Genomic DNA, 16,822 nt, shown 5'->3' with positions numbered 1-16,822 from the left:
TTCAAGATTCATTCACATTGTAGCATAAACAGTACTCTGTTCTTTTTTATGACTGGATGATATTCCATTGTATGGATATACCTCATTTTGTTTATCTGTCAGTTGACAAATGGATATTTTGGCTCATTCACCTCTGTGACTGTTATAAATAGAGCCACAGGGTGTATTCATGTGCCAGTTTTTGTGTGAATATGTATTTTTAGTTCTCTTGGCTGTATAGCTAAGAGTGGAATTGCTGGATCATATGGTAATGCTATTTTTAACTTTTTTCAGAAACTACCAAACTGTTCTCCAAAACACCTGTACCATTTTACGTTTCTGTCAGCAATGCATGAGCATTCTCATTGCTCCACATTCATACCAACACTTACTTCCTCTTTTTTTGTTTCATCTTAGTGGGTATGAAGTGGTATCTCGCTGTGGTTTTGATTTGTATTTACCTAATGACTAATGATACTGAACATCTTTTCATGTGCTTACTGGCCATTTGTAGTATCTTTGGAGAAGTGTTTATTCAAGCCCTTTGCCCATTTGGTGATTGACCTGTTTGTCTTTTTATCGTTGAATTCTAAGAGTTCTTTATATATCCTAGCTGTTAGATCTATATTAGATATATATGTTGCAAATATTTTTTTTCATTCTGTGGGTTGTCTTTTCACTTTCTTAATGAGTCCTTTGACATACAAAGATTTTAATTTTGAGAAATATATCTACTTTTTCTTCTGTTGCTTGTGCTTTTGGTGTCACATCTAAGAAACTGTTGCCCAATCTCAGGTCACACAGATTTACAGCTATTTTTCCATCTAAGAATTTCAGGGCTTTAACCCTTATGTTTAGGTCTTAGATTCACTTTGAATTTTTGTATCTGGTGTGAGGTAAGAGTTCAGCTTCATTTTTTTTACATGTGGATATGCAGTTGTCTTGACACCATTTGTTGAGCATTCTTAGCACCCTTGTCAAAAATTAATTAACTGTAGATGTATAGGTTTATTTATGGACTCTTCCATTGATCCACATATCTATCTTTATGCCACTATTATGTCCTAATAGTTGTAGTTTTGTTGTATTAAAATCTGGAAGTGTGAGTCTTTTAGCTTTGTTTTTTTTTTCAAGATTGTTTTGACTATTCAGGGTCTGTTGCATTTCCTTGTGAATTTTAGGATTAACTTGTTCATTTATGCAAAACTGGCACTTGGAATTTCAGTAAGGATTGCCTTAAACCTGTAGATCAATCTGGGGACTCTTGCCATGTTAACAGTCTTCTGATCCATGATGTCTTTCCATTTATTTAGATTTCCTTTAATTTCTTTCAACATTGTGTTAATAGTTTTCAGCATATGACTTTTATTACACTTCTTTGGTTAAATTTATTCCTGAGTATTTTATTTTTTGGTGCCTTTATAAATAGAATTGCTTTATTAAATTCATTTTCAAATTGTTATTGTTAGGTGTTACTGTGTTACTGTGTTATTGTTATTGTTACTGTCAGCAGTTGTCAGTTTTTCTATGTTGGTCTTGTGTCCTTCAGCTTTGTTTGAAGTCATTTACTAGCTCTGGTAATTTTTTTGTGGATTTAGCGTTTTCCATATATATCACATCATGTGCAAACAGAGGTGGTTTGGCTTCTTCCTCTCCAATCTGGATGCCTTTTATTTCTTTTCTTGCCCAGTTGCCCTGGCCAGTACCAGACAGGTCCAATGCTCTAGTACATTGTTGAATAGAAGTGGTGAGAGCCGGCATCTTTTCTTATTCTCGATCTTAAGCAGGAAGTGTCTAGTCTTGGATTATTGAGTATATTAGCTGTGGGTTTTTCATAATGCCTCCCCTTTTACTATTTTTTTAAGTCTATTTATTTTGAGAGAGAACACAAGCAGAGGGGAGGAACGGAGAGAGAGAGTCCCAAACAGGACCTGCACTGTCAGCTCAGAGTCCAGTGCGGGCCTCAAACTCACAAATCGTGAGATCATGATGTGAGCCGAAGTCAAGAGTCAGATGCTTAACTGACAGCCACCCAGGTGCTCCAAATGCCTCCCCTTTGTTAGGTCAGTGCCATTCCCTTCTGTTCCTATTCTGTTAAGTGTTTTTATCATGAAAGGGTGTTGGAGTTTGTCAATGCTTTGCTTGTTCTGCCCTCTTGACTTTATAGATGAGATGGTAGGTCCTGTTTCCCTGTCCTCAGTTGGTTGGATGTGTGTGCTTCTATTACCTTGCGCAGAGACTTGCTTTCCTGACTGTGCCCAGCCTGGCAGTCCCTGCTCTACATACGGTGATTTGATTGAAGTGCAGCTAGTGCAGCTAGTGGTTGGCATGACAAGGAAGCCTCACGCTCCTGCCTTAACTTCCTCACCCTCTCCTGGCAGTGCCAGCCTTGTGGAGAGTGTGTCATGACCCTGCTGGTCGTCTTCTGCTGAGATCACGTGTTGTCTTCTTCTTTAAAGACACACTTGCCAGTTGTCCTCCCACTTCTGATGCACATGCATTAAAAGGCAACCACTGTGGCCCCATTATACACATATAAAGACACTACTTTGTGGGGCCTGGTACAGGCGTAGAGGGAGCTGTTGATGCCAGCTGATGGCTTCCAGCCCCTCCTTAGCCGTCATGCCTGTTGCACTGCCCTGTTTGCTCCTGGCCTGCTGCATCTTTGGGAATGCGTGCTTTTGGCCCCTCTGGAGTCATGGTTATCCCCCAGGTACTGCTGCCCTCCCTTGGGTTCTCAGTAGAGCAGCTGCTTGAGAAATTGCCTCTCCTAGCCTGCAGTTAGCAGCCACTTGTTGAGCGAATGGCCGCTGTGATGCACCCAACTGGGGCAAAGGAAGGGTGCCCTAGCCTCTCAGTAGCCGTAATTAATTCCAGGCAAATGAATTTATTTCTGGTGTTAGCCAGTAAAAGCTTATTGGGCGGGAGCCATCAGGTTGCTAGTCACATAACCAGTGGGTCTGGTGATGTGCCTCACTCAACTTTAATGACCGCTTCTAAAGTACTCGTCCTTCTTGTCAGCACCACTTACGGGGCTTATTCTCTAAGGCATTTATGTAGCCTCAGTTGTCTAGACCAGGAATGTATTTGGAACGAGTGAGCCTGTTAAAAGTAAAATCAGAGCATGTCACTCCTGTGGCCAAAACCTCCCAAGTAGGTTTCCTTCACACACTAAAAGCCTTCTGCCTGAAATGCATGGTCTGATGTCTGCATGGCTCCTTTCCTCACTACCTTGTAAGTGAGGCCTTCCCTTCCCGTCTTATTTAAAATCCTAAATATTCCCTCCCTCCTCCCACCACTCTACCCGGGGTCCTTCCCTGTTTTATTTTCCTCCAGGGATAATCCCCTTTGGGAATGAAGGTTCCACCAAAGACAGACTGATTTATACATGACTTTTCCCAGCACCTGGCCCATTGTAAGCACTCAATATATAATTGCTGTGTGAATGGGTGGATTTTATCCGTTCTGCAAATGACCAGTGCTCAACCTAAGAGCATAGTCATTTTGCCCCACAGTACATGACCAGTCAATGGTGGACCAGACACTGGAGCACTCATCCCTGAAGCTTCTCAGTCAGATGCCTCAGCCTCCTGTGTGAATCTCTTCAGAAGGAGAGCTCTCCATTCTTTCTCTGTATCCTTTCCTTCCTTGGCACCCGCCGGAAAGTCAAAGCTGTTCTGTGGGAGGATGTTATTGACTATATGTAATGACTGCACGTAATAATCGTCTATTTTGATGTGGCCTGAAGATGAGAGAAGGATGCCTTTGAAGAGCGTTCTTTGACCTTTGCCTCAGTCCTGGGCCTGTCCTCTGGGAGACGGCAGCTGCACCTCCACTGCTGTTGTTGTGTTTATTTTTTTTACCTTTTTTTTTTTTTTAAACCATATACTCAAATCTTTCTCTGCTATGACCCCACAGAAATTTGTTTCTTCTCCTTGCTTTGGTCTATTCAGGGACTTAATCCTCAGGTCTAGAAGGTTGTTCACTTAAAGAATCATTTTAGGAAATAATCCCATTGACGTTCTTAATGGTGTATGTTTGTTCCTGTTCCTAAGCCCCCTCCTAAGCCATGTGAGTGAAAAAGAACTGAGATCAATTTGTCCTACAGAAGTGGAAGTGTCTGTTTTTCTTGCTCCGCCTACAGATCATCAGAATGGAGTTGTCTGGCTTTTCAAGGTGCATAGGGACAGGAGGTCCTAAAAGGGAGCTCCTCACCTTTTCTCCCCACAATCAGCATTATCTTCTTTTTCTCTCCAGGTTGTGTCAACGCTGCTCATAAACATAATCCCAGAGGACCACATCCCACTGAGCTTATCGGGAAAGGCGAAGATCAGCGGCAAAGCCTGGGTGCAGGAGTCTCCTCGACCTGTTCCCGGCTTTAACCCTGACTCAATGTGCGAGTCCCAGGTCTGGCTGCCTAGCTGTGTGGGTTGGAGACATCTAGTCCCAGTTTTAGGCAAATTGACTTAAAATGGAGACAGAGAAAGGGAGACACGCCCATAGAAGTGGGCGTCATGGTTCATAAGAGAGGGCCTTGTGTCCGAGTCGGTGTCAGTTTTTAGTTTTAGAAAGAAAGGGTCAGAGTTCATCACTAGCATTTGACCCTCAATATAAACCTCACAACCCACTTGAGCAGAAGGCCTCCAGACTCAACTCTGCAAAACTTGGAATTGCAGAGCCTGAGCTTTCCCTTGAGGCTCCTGAGTGGCTCGACATCACAGACCGACCGGCTGTGAGGTTGCACACTTGCCAGTTCTGTGGCTCGGGAGCCAGGCCTTGGGGAGGAGGCCCAGGGCAGTGGAACCTGGGCACAGTGCTCCTGCAACAAGCAATAGTGGCCCCACACTAAAGAGTTCCAAGCCTTAAGTCCCCGGCTCACAAGTGCTTTGTCACAGGGTCTAGCAGACATTCCATTTCAAAGTGAAGCTGCCACTTTGCTTTCCTTTTATAGATCGTATGCTTAATGCATACTCCATTATGTACCTAGCAGTCCTTCCTTTAATTAGCTTCTAATGCTTTATCCCAACTTTATAGAAGTGCAGAAGTCTTAAAAGATGTTAGAAAGGTTATGTTGTTCTTACTTCTAGGGTCCAAGGGAGGGAGTACCTAGGCCAAGGTCATGGTTATGAAGTTTACGCTCTGGATGCTCTCATTTGTAGTCACAAGGGTACTTGACCTCAAGTCAGTATGGGCAGGGTTGTGGTGTAAGAGGACATGTAAACACTGAAATGTCTGCACATGCGTGTGTGTATATAGTATAGTCTCTGGAAAAAAGTAATTTAAAAGTATTGGTCTATATGTCCTCATCTCCTTTATTTGGAAAAAATACATTAGGGACACCTGGGTGGCTCAGTCAGTTAAACATCTGACTTTGGCTCAGGTCATGATCTCACAGTTTGTGGGTTCGAGCCCCACATCAGGCTATGTGCTGACAGCTCAGAGCCTGGAGCCTGCTTCAGATTCTGTGTCTCCCCTCTCTCTCTGCCTCCTCCCCACTCACAGTCGGTCTCTTTCTCTCTCTCTCTCTCTCAAAAGTAAAAACTAAATTAAAAGAAAAAACGTATTAGTTCCGTTTGTACCCTACATCTTTCCATCAAGGACTTAAGGCAGGTTACAGTGGAGGTACATACACAATAAGGTTAATAAAACACAGAGAAGGGAGGGGGTGGCTTACACAGGAGGTGTCACCTCCACTCCAGCGTTGGTGTTGTCCCCTGCACAGGTGATCATCAGAGAAGGGGAGCTGCTCTGTGGGGTGCTGGACAAGGCACACTATGGGAGCTCCGCCTATGGCCTGGTCCACTGCTGCTACGAGATCTATGGTGGGGAGACCAGCGGCAAGGTTCTCACCTGCCTGGCCCGCCTCTTCACCGCCTACCTGCAGCTCTACAGAGGTTTCACCTTGGGTGAGTGCTGGGCGTTTGGCCCCGTGGCTCCCTCTCCTAACCAGCACGCCCATCGGGATGTCTCCCTGACTCTATTAGCAGCCTCCAAGGGAATGGCCAGTCTCCTTCTACAACTATGTCTTCACTTGACTGCCAGCAGCATGACACAGACATGCTCCTTCTTGGTGCTTTCTACCACTCCCTGATGGCCAGCATTTCTTCACCCTCCTTGGTCCTTATTTCCATTCTGTCCTTTTCTCCACCCAGCCTTCATGGTTGTCTATCCCTGACACTGATTTTTCACACTCGAACCCACCTCCATTCTTTCCTGTAAGCGTCCTTCCAGAATTCCTTGGGCACTCCACGTTCCAGAGACCACCTTCTTCCCTACTGTCAGAACTGCCCACACTTCCCAACACAGCTGAGGCATCGGTGCTGTTGGAAACACCATGTTGGGGCAGACCTGCTGGGGTGATCCTAAGATAGGAAGAAGAACTCCCTTGTCTCCTCCCTGGAAATGAGCACACACCGTTTGAGGAAGTTGGCTCTGATAAAGACAGCAAGCGTGCTGTTACTGTCTATGCCTTGGGCTTACTCAGGGTGGTGCGTCTCCCAAGGACACAGAGTGGAGTCTGAGCCCTTCTGCTTTGTTCCTGTGAGGAACACGTGACATGCTGTGTGTTGAGCCTGAGCTACAGTGAGTGTTAGCATTGTCTAGTTGGTGATTAAAGTAAGACTCTGTGCTTTGCACACTTGCTTGTGTGCAGACATGGTGGGAATCCCACTGTGGGGCCCATGGGCCACCTCAGCTGGAGCCTGTTCACTTGCCTGCAGTGGGGCTCGCGTGGTTATATGATACATGTTCATTGTGGCAGAGTAGAAATAAATACAGACATGATAATGACCGAAAGTCACCCAGCATTCAAGCCATAAGCGATAACCACACATTTTATGTGTGTCTTTCTAGGCTTTCCAATATAAACACATTCAGAGAAAAATGGGATCCTACACTACACAGTTTTTGTAACCTTTTACTCCCCATTTTGGAATGTATTTATATACGTTCTTTTGGACAGGTCCTACATCCTCAGGTCTGTGGCTACAGATTATTCTAGTTTTATAGATGTACCATAGTTTATTTAACCAGTCCTGTAATTAGACATTTAGGCTCTTTTCCTGGTTTTCACTTTATTGCTGGGAATCCCGTCTTTAAAAATGAAAAGTAGCGGAAGATGCCACACCCAGCTCACGATGAGGACCACACCTAACAAGCCGTGCCTGCAGCACTGTGTAGCACATGGCACAAAGAGAATTCAGCCCCCAGATACAAAAGCCTCCCAGAGACCACGAGACAGAAAGGGAACAGGGCCAAGCTGGGCCCAGCTCTGAGGGAAGGGCGAGCTAGAGACATTGCCTTCCGCTCCCGCCTTCGTAGCCAGAGGTCAGTGAAGGGACAGCAAAGTGGCCCGGAGCTGACCCCATGAAAGACCCGCTTTTGTGGTTACGGCTTCCTCACAGAGGGACTTTCTTTCCTCCCTTACTTGTACGTGTTCTTCTGAGCCCCTCAAGCTTCCAGAATGTTGCATTGGAAATTCCAGCTGTTTTAGCTCAGCTTCTGAACAGTGTAGCCATTGTTTGTCTTCCCATTCAGACCTTGGCTGAGGGACTTTTGAGCCCAGTAGCGCTCGACAGATAACAGGCAGCAAGTGGTTAAAAGATGAAGTAGGGGGAGGTCCCGCCCAAGGTGAGGAATTCCTCAGCCCTTTGGGGCCAGAATGACAGGTTTACTGAAGCGACCCAGGCTCTTGTCCCCGGGAGCAGCCTGCAGTGATGGGCCCTGTCACCCGGGCACAGGTGTGTGCCTGCACACACATACAACCATGCAGGGTGGGCCCTGTGATGTGTGCCTGCTGGGAATCAAAACCAGGATGTTCTTTCCCTTCCTGTCTTCTTCCTCACTTTTCATCCAAAACCTCACCTTCACCCCAGCCCATCCATTCATTCAACATGTATGTATTGAGTGGAGTGCAGTCTAGCTGGTGGCTAAGAGCACAGGTTTGTGACTTGGCCCTGGGTTTACTTTTCTGCCTATGGAACATTGGGCAGGTAGCTCAGGTTTGAGCCTTAGTTTGACTATTTGTAAAATGGGGCTTCGAATGCTTAGCCTCTGGGAAGCACTTAGGAGATGGTGGCAATCTCTTCTTAATAACAATGTCAATATCGTCATCGTTATTCTGGTGCTTCCTGTGTTTTTGGAACCGTGTGCCGTGCCCTGACCTCCCCAAGCTTACAGCCTGGTGAGAAGTTAGGCCCGGTCCCCCGAGAGTTTGTCTGTCTCACTTCACAGGTGTGGAAGACATTCTGGTTAAGCCGAAGGCGGATGTTAAGAGACACAGAGTCATTGAAGAGTCCACCCACTGTGGGCCACGGGTGAGGAGGACCTGGGAGGCTACAGCCTACTGCGAGGGTCGGGTCTCCCATGGAACAAAAGCCACACCTTCCTCCCTTGGCTGCTGCCTGTGACGTGTTCCTTTTCTCATCCTAGGCTGTCAGGGCTGCATTAAACCTGCCAGAAGCTGCGTCATGTGACGAGATCCGAGGGAAATGGCAGGATGCCCATCTGGGCAAAGACCAGAGGGATTTTAACATGATTGATCTGAAGTTCAAGGAGGAAGTGAACCATTACAACAATGAGATTAACAAGGTTAGTCCAGCAGCGTGTGCACTTATCACCACCATTTTGAATGCTGGTTTTTAAAAAAATTACATTTTGCTTCTCACTTAGGGCCCTGTGGAGCACTTTGGCTCTTTAACAGCTGACTGGGTGAGATGTGAGGTGGGATGTATAGAATTCATCATTTTGAAGAGCCAAGGGCTTTGTGCTCTTACTCGGTTAATGCGGAGAGGGCATGCTTTGCACTTCTTTTTCGTTTTAAATGTTTGTGTTTTGGGGTGACTGCATCCATGGGGACTGAAGAATTCCTCTGGGGCCTCTGTGGTGGAGGAGCAGAATGAAGGACCAAAAATACTATTGCCACTTAACATGGCGGCTGGGGGTGAAAGCCTGGGTTCAAACCCTGTCTGCCATGTACTTGGTGTGTGACTTAAAGGCAAGTGATGTAAGCAATCTGTATCTTGGTTTACTAGCCTGGAAGGAGGGATATGAGGAACACTTACCTCACAGCGTTGCTGAGAGGATTAAGGAGCTAATCTACACTATGCTCTTGACACGGTGGGAGCACTCTGGAAATTCTCCAGAGCCCCTGTCTGCTTTTCCACCAAGCCAGTTCTTCTACATCGGAGAAAGGAGAGGGAAGTCCCTGCACAGGCCAAGACCACAGCCGGGGCTCTCCACCATCTTGCCTCAGAGCTGGGGCTTCCAGTCCTGCAGCTTGAAGGAGCCAGCCTGGCCCTCACCCTGCCTTCTGGACCACAAGGCCCAGCCTGAGGGGGAGAGGGAGAAGCAAGGCCATTGCTCAACAACAGTCAGTGTTTGCCTGGTGCCCTCTGAACTGGCTTCCAGGATCCCTTAGCCTGCCAGGAGTGCAGACCTCTCGGTACAAGTGCTGTCCCTGAGAAGTTTTCTTCGGAGGAGCCTTCCCAGCACCGCTCCGAGAATCTGGAGGCCCAGCTTCCAGGCTTGACTAAGAATGCTGGGGTGTGGTCTCAGAAGCACCTCAGAATCGCTTCTTGTCCCACCAGCAACTCTCTTCCCACTGCACACCCCCCACTCCCCCCGCCCCATCTCTCCTACGTGGGTCTGGGTCTCTGCAATCCTAGTAGAAGCTTAAATAGACTCTGAGCCCCTCCCAGCGCCTCTTCAGCCTCCACCTAGAGGGTTTTGCTCATGTCTGCTGGCCCTGGAGCCAAGGCCAGACTCCCACGTGGTACTAGGGCAGCATGTTGGTAAATGTGAGTGTGTCACGGGCATTGGTCCTCACTGCCAAGTGTGCAGGAACTGAGGCTGTGCTCTGCTGGGCAGATCCACAAGGGTATCACCTCAAATTTTCTTCTTAGCCAGCTCCTTTTTAGACTCACCAGCTAGATATGCTGGCCCCTCTAGTTCTCCCTTTTTATTCCCATTTGCCAGTGGCAAGAGCCTTGAGCTTCTTGGCAGAGGGTGTCAGGAGGGTGCAGCACGTGGGGGCCCTCATCATTAGACTTGTATCTAGGAGTTCTAGCAAAAAGGATGGTTGCCAAATGAGACTTCTTACCTTGAGTGGGATTTGGCCCTTATCTCTAGATAAATAGTCTGAATTTATTGCTTCCGCATCCCAGGTTTACCTTGTGATTTGGGATTTCAGATGGGAGTGAAGTCACTGACTTGATGTCTTTATTTAATCTGCAGGCATGCATGCCATTTGGCCTGCACAGACAGTTCCCAGAGAACAACTTGCAGATGATGGTGCAATCTGGAGCCAAAGGTTCAACTGTAAACACCATGCAGGTGTGAGCAAAGACGGACTGGCTGGTTTGCCAGAGGGATGGGGTGATTGCAGGAGGCAATTTTCAGATATCTTTCTGATTTTAAAAGGGTCCATGTGCCATATAAAACGTGGCAAGTACTAAAAAATATAAAAGCATATAGAAATTACTACCGTTAGCACATCAATGTTAGAAACAAACACAGATATAAATGTGTGCGTGTGTGTAATCAGTCTTATCTGAGGTCCTGTCATGGTCTGCTTTCTTCATTTTTTAGTATATTGTAAGCACTGTCCTAGAGGTTTCTTTACCCTTAATTTGAGGCCCGTTACCTCCTCGGGGTCCTGCAGTATTTTGTAGCATGTTTGCAAATGTTAACATTTCTTTTCAAAGTCTTGATGATGGTGTAGAGCAGTGTAGGAATGGGTTTAAAAGGCTGAAGGCCTCACTTTGACTAGAGTGAAATCCAGACACATTGCCCTCCTCCCCACCCCCCACCAAGAATATTAATAGGTGGTTTTATTTTCTTTTGTCCTTAGAGTCTAAGGATTACAATAAGTTACTTTTTCTCGTGGGCCTCAGTTTCTCCATTAAGGCCCTTAGGTCCCTTCTGGGTATAACACCAAATGGTTCTGAGACATGTCTTCTTTTGCAAACACGGCCCATTTACAACTGACCCCAAATACTAAAATCTTGATCAGTCAGCAATAGGAATGCGCAGTTCTCTTCTTGAAACATGAGCGCCTTTGGTTAGTTGGAAAATCTAGTTTGGCCTTCAAAATCCAGTTTTCACGCAGCTTTTTTCCGAGAGCAAGCCCTCCCTCCCTCTGCTAGGAAGCAGCATTAACACATGTGTGGATCTCTCCTTTGGGTTTCCTTTCCTCCAGATCTCATGCCTGCTGGGCCAGATTGAATTGGAAGGTCGGAGACCCCCCCTGATGGCATCTGGCAAGTCACTGCCCTGCTTTGAGCCTTATGAATTCACCCCCAGGGCTGGCGGCTTCGTCACTGGCAGATTCCTAACTGGTATCAAGCCTCCTGTATGTATTTTGGTTTTTCCTCTTGCCTCTTCTCATTGCTAGGCTCAGTGGTAGGAGGCTTGTGACCTCTACCAACAACTTGGAGCAAGGACAATCGAGTAATAAATGCCAAGCCATTTGTTGCTTTCTCACTAGACCCTGTGGCCCACAGGGACAGTAAGGATGCCACCCTGTCATGTTCAGCATTATAACACCAGAGCTTTCACAGCACCTGGAACATCATGAGTGCTAAGTGTTTGCTGAAAAATGAAAAGATGGGTAAGACCGATCCTAGGTCCGCCTTTTCCTGCCATATGCCCTCTCTATGCTGTCTTCCCTACTTTGAAGGCAGCTAGAGAGGGGATGCCCCTCACCAGGGTGCCCTCTGTTGCCAAAAGGAACATCACAGAGATTTATTTCACACTCCACCCCCACCAAGAGTACCTCCCATGGCTCCTCCTTCACGGTGGGAAAATTGACTAGCTGTGGCAAATGTCTAGTTCTTGGTCAGCAACAGACTTCTCCCCTAAGAAAAATGTTTTCTCCTCACACTTGTCAGAAATGGCTTTTTGAATGTTAGTACCTTTTGTTCCTCAGTTAGTGCATCTCTGCAAGATCAGACAATTAAATCCAGGTCGTGAAGAGGACCGGCCTTTCGTTTCAAGGCCACCAACTGCTCCAAGGGCTCATTAGTCCCACATGGGTTCTCCAGTGACCACCCATGGCCTCTGACAAAGGATGGAGGAGAGATGATACGGACCAGAACTTTTTAAACTCTGGTTGTGACCCCTTAGTGAATCATGAAATCACCGTAATAGATAGTGACTGTCATTTCTTTATAATAAAACAGAACAGGGTAGTGAAGAAAACATCCAAGTAAGGGATAGGACAGTTTCCTAAAGTTTTCCTTTGAGTTTTCTATCTGTATGTCCATGTTTGCTGATTACTATCATAAGTGTATTTCTTGTGGTGAGTTAGTTAAAACGTTTGGAAAAGACTGTGTACCTCTGATAATACTGTTGGAAGCAGAATTCAGGGATGTGGACTGAATGGAACAGTGATAAAGCCCAAGTGCCATTTCCATTTGGAAAGTGGGGTGTGCGGTGTGGGATAAAATACTGAGGGTGGAATGCATGGGTGCAGGTGGAGCTCCTGGCAAGGTAGCGCAAAAGGTAAGCCACAGGGGAGGGCAGAAGCCACTGGGGCCATCGGACCTGTCCGGGCCGAGAGCCACAGGAGATCTGACTAGGCTGCCGGTGGTGTTGTTGGCCTGCACCACCCTTCAGGAAGCATCCTTCCTCACGGCCACCTCTGGGGCCCGGCCCCGCATCTCCCACAGGAGTTCTTCTTTCACTGCATGGCAGGGCGAGAGGGTCTGGTGGACACCGCCGTGAAAACCAGCCGCTCCGGCTATCTCCAAAGGTAAAAAGCACCTGCTCTGCCCCTATCAGACGGGGTCTGTGTCCCAGGACTAGTCACCTCCACGTTGTCATCTTTCACATTGTCGGTGATGGTTCACTTATAGTCCCTTTGGGTGAAAAAACTTTTTTAAAATGGCCATGGGTGGCCTGGGACAGAAAATGCAGATAAGCTTCCCCTTCTAAAAGACTGGTAGAGAGTGAGCTCAGAGGTTTATACGGAGGGCCCCTGTGTTCTGCGGACACACACTATTCCCCCCCCACCCCCTCAGGCCTGGCTCTAAGTCCTGTTCTCTGGGAACTCGGGTGACTACCCCACAGGGAGGCAGAACTCCTTTTATCCTGCCCTCAGAGGTTTTCCTGTCTCTGCTCCAGCCTTGTCCTCTCTCCTGCTGCTATGTTCCAGATTCCCCAAAGCTGCAGTCCTTACTATGGTCCCCTCCCCCTTGACTGCCAAGGCTGCAGCCATGGGGTTGGGCCAGGAAAGGGAAGGGTGGGTTTGGGGTGGACAACCCTGGGTGGTGGGGCAGCAAGGAAGCCATCTGCCGAGCTGGCGGCACCATGTGGAGAGCCGGCATTCAGCACCGCTGGGCGAGTTCCCCTCTCGGGCATGGATCACACGGCCGTTTCCTTCCGTGAGCAGGGGTTACGCCCCACTTCCCATTTCTTAAATCGTTCAACAATACGTGTATAACATAGAAAAAGCTAGAAAACAAATGATCAAATAAGTCTGGGGTGAGGGGATCCTTGTGTGGGGTGGGAGTCCCTGAGGCCAATTAGATAACGCTGGGGGGAAGATGTGGAGGGTCTTTGTTGGAACAGAGGAGCAGCCATCATCGGAGTAAAGTACATAAGCCTCCGCGAGCTCCATCTGCCAGTGGAGGGTTGTGATGGGGAGGTCCCGTGCAGGGCTTCAGACAGGATGGATTGGAGGAGGCCAGCCCGGCTATGGTGGAGTTCTAGCCGGACGTCGGAAGGCTGCGCCCCAAGAGTGGCCATGGAAAGGAAGAAGCCGTTGTGGAGACGTAGAGCAGCTGGCTGAAACGCAGGAGGAAGAAGCAGAGAGGCAGCAGATAAACCTAGTTGAGTTTTCAGGCCTGAGTGGCAGCTCAGAGACACAGTTGACAGAGAAGAGAAAGAAAGTATGTGTGGCGTGAGGAGTCAGCAGGAGGTTATTCAAGCAGCCATGTCCCGTGGACCTTTAAAGACAAGGCCTGATGGTCAGAAGAGGCCTGGACGCACAGCCTTGTGGGGCCGTTGCTGGTGCTGAGAGCAGGGCCCTGCGGGCAAGGAGAGCAGAGCAGAGGGCTCCAGGCAGCACCTGCAGCATTTGCAGCAGAGGGGAAGTGGTGCTCAGCACCAACCTCACCAGGCCCTGGGCTGGATGCCAAGAAGACAGTGGTGACTGACACTGAATTCTGTCCTTGGAGCTTAAGGGAACAGTGGCTCCTAGAAAACCTCCTGTTAAGGTGGCAGGAAGAGACAGGGGCAGAGTGGCCAGAGGTAAGCTAAGGAGCCAGTACCAGGTGGTAGGAAGAGAGGTTGAGGGAGACAGCTGACTACTGGGAGCACTGAGGAAAAAGGGCACCAGGTTAGCGTTAGCACATCAGCATTTAGTTCCTAATGTGTCCTTAGTTTCCCTGGAAAATATCTGGACTAACCACACTGGAGAGGCATTGGGTGGGTAGCAAGCCCTCCTGCCTTACCTGCCTTATGGACCTACTGATGCTGGTCCTTGGGGAGCTCTTCAGTGCAGGGGAGTGAAAGGCAGGCAGCAGTCCCAGCTACTGGGGCCGGATATGGGAGCCAGGGCCAAGCAATGGCAGCTAGCCTCTCGCGCATGCGGCTGCAACTTCCTCCTCCCAGAAAACTATCAGGAAGCTCCCTGGTCAGGAGCTGCTGTAGCACAGAGCCTGGGGCATCGGAGCCTTGCCCAGCTGCCCTTTCCACCGTCCACTGCCCTGGTCTCCTTGCAGGTGCATCATCAAGCACTTGGAGGGGCTGGTCGTCCAGTATGATCTGACAGTCCGCGACAGCGACGGCAGCGTGGTACAGTTCCTGTATGGGGAGGACGGCCTGGACATCCCCAAGACACAGTTCCTGCAGCCCAAGCAGTTCCCCTTCCTCGCCAGCAACTATGAGGTAGTTGGCCTGACCAGACCTGGTGCCTGGAGGTGGTGGGGCCCGGAGCTGCATGGTGGGCCTTGCACCCTGAGCTTTGCCATGCAGTGAGGTGGCTGTTGAAAAGCAGAGTGGGAAAAGGTTTACAAAGCACCGGTCGATGCCTTAAAACATTTGACATTTTCATAGCCCCTCAGGGGACTTTCATCACATGAGATAGCAGAAAGACACGTGTACCTCTGGAACAACAGCTACCATCTGGGGGCATTTGCCACGTGCTGGGCCCTAAGCTAAAGTGCACTGTGGGCAGCGTGTGCTTTTATCCTCACCACAACCTGGGGAAGTAGGTCTTCTTGTCCATTTTACAGCCGAGACCAGGCGTATCGGAGCTAAAGTGACTAGCTGCTGTGTGGCAGGGCCAGTGTCTGGACCCAGGCGTGTCTGACACGCAGGCTGGTGATCTTCATACCATGCCTTGCCACTCCAAGAATGACCATCACCATTAACTGAGTAGTCACCTATTTTGCAGTCCGATACTGAAACCACTGGGACCTGCCCGTGGTCATGCAGCAGATGGCAGTGTTGAAGGTTGCACTCCGATGCCAGCTCCTTTCTCTCCTGGTGCCTGTCCCACAGCTTTGGCTATCACTTTCTCTCCTCCTTTCTCCCTAGAAACTCCCCTGGGTTCTGCAGGGGCTCTGAACATGCTGGGATGTCCCCTGTTATCCCTGTAGCTCCTGAACCACCAGCTCCCAAGTCCAGGATACACAGTGAGGGCCCTGTTTAGCAGCAGGTGCTCAGCACCTATGAGAGGCGTTGTGAAGCCTCCACACATCTTGGGCCTATGAAGTTGTATGACCTGGCCCTGTGTCATGCCCTTATCTCTTTGGCCTTATGTCTGTGGTTTGTTTGTTTGTCTGTTTGTTTAGGTGATAATGAAATCGAAGCATCTCCATGAAGTTTTATCCAGAGCAGATCCCCAAAAAGCCCTCCGCCACTTCAGAGCCATCAAAAAATGGCAAAGCAGGCATCCCAACACCATGCTGAGAAATGGTGCCTTCTTGAATTATTCACAGAAGGTTCAGGCAGCCGTGAAAGCCTTGAACCTTGAGGATGGGAACCAGAATGGCCGCAGCCCTGGGACTCACCAGGTGACTTGGGGGGGTGACTGTGTCCCTGGTGCCTGGAGCATATAGGCCTCAGGGATTGAAGAAATGGGTTGTTTTCTTAATAGAAGGTATAATCGTGTAATATGGCTTTCTTCACTCTTAGGAAACAAATGGCCCTCAAATAGGAACTGAAGGAGGGTACTCTTCACAAGGGTGGGGGCCGGGTTTGGGGAAACCGATTGGGGCTGGTAACTTGGGTGCTCACCACCCCAGGTGGGCAGGAACAGGGAGAGTAGCCACCAGGAGTGGAGAGGGTAGCTGGGGGCAGTAGGAAGGCATGGCCTACTCAGAGGCCCCTTAGAGAGGGTGGGGGATAAATGCCCAGCATTGCTCTCCTCCCACATTCCCTTCTGCTGCTGGAGCCTCCCATTAGGCAAACACAGCTGGGAGCCAGGAGGCAGGGGAACACTTTGAAGCAGTTGCTGTGGGGTAGCTTTGGGGCATCAAGTGTGTGAAAGCCTGAAAGAGGGACAGCCGTGTCCTGGTTTGCCCTAGGATGGTCCTGGCTTTGCCTTTCAACCTAACATTATTAATGATAGTTCCCCATTCTACTCTAAAAAAATTCCAGTTTGGACAGTAACTTTCCTGGTCACCCTGCCTGTGTTCCAGTGGGCTGGGATGAAGACCTCGGAGAGTCATGGTTGGGCTCGTGCATGCCAGGATGGATTCTGTTTTATCCCTGTCCTAAATGTTGGGGTGGATTTCTCATTGTCATCTGGTTCTGTCTCCTTCCCCTACTCTCATTTGGAGCCAGTGCCTTTGATCCTCCTTATCCCACTGGATGTCCCAGGAAAGATAGGCCCATT

General features: G+C 48.6%; 1 protein-coding gene across 1 annotated transcript in view; it reads left to right on the top strand.

The window, feature by feature from the left end:
- POLR1A (RNA polymerase I subunit A) overlaps positions 1–16,822 on the top strand; it is a 74,910-nt gene that overhangs the window by 42,169 nt on the left and 15,919 nt on the right. The window contains exons 15-23 of the mRNA XM_030311029.1: positions 4,237–4,386; positions 5,702–5,885; positions 8,212–8,294; positions 8,410–8,568; positions 10,213–10,311; positions 11,177–11,329; positions 12,648–12,730; positions 14,703–14,868; positions 15,777–15,998. Of these exons, the coding sequence (XP_030166889.1) occupies positions 4,237–4,386; positions 5,702–5,885; positions 8,212–8,294; positions 8,410–8,568; positions 10,213–10,311; positions 11,177–11,329; positions 12,648–12,730; positions 14,703–14,868; positions 15,777–15,998 (1,299 nt within the window). The remainder of the gene's footprint in view (positions 1–4,236; positions 4,387–5,701; positions 5,886–8,211; positions 8,295–8,409; positions 8,569–10,212; positions 10,312–11,176; positions 11,330–12,647; positions 12,731–14,702; positions 14,869–15,776; positions 15,999–16,822) is intronic.

The sequence above is a fragment of the Lynx canadensis genome, chromosome A3, assembly GCF_007474595.2.
Source record: "Lynx canadensis isolate LIC74 chromosome A3, mLynCan4.pri.v2, whole genome shotgun sequence".
Classification (NCBI taxonomy): domain Eukaryota; kingdom Metazoa; phylum Chordata; class Mammalia; order Carnivora; family Felidae; genus Lynx; species Lynx canadensis.
Note: the sequence above shows the minus strand (reverse complement) of the source record. Positions and strands in the feature narration are given on the sequence as shown.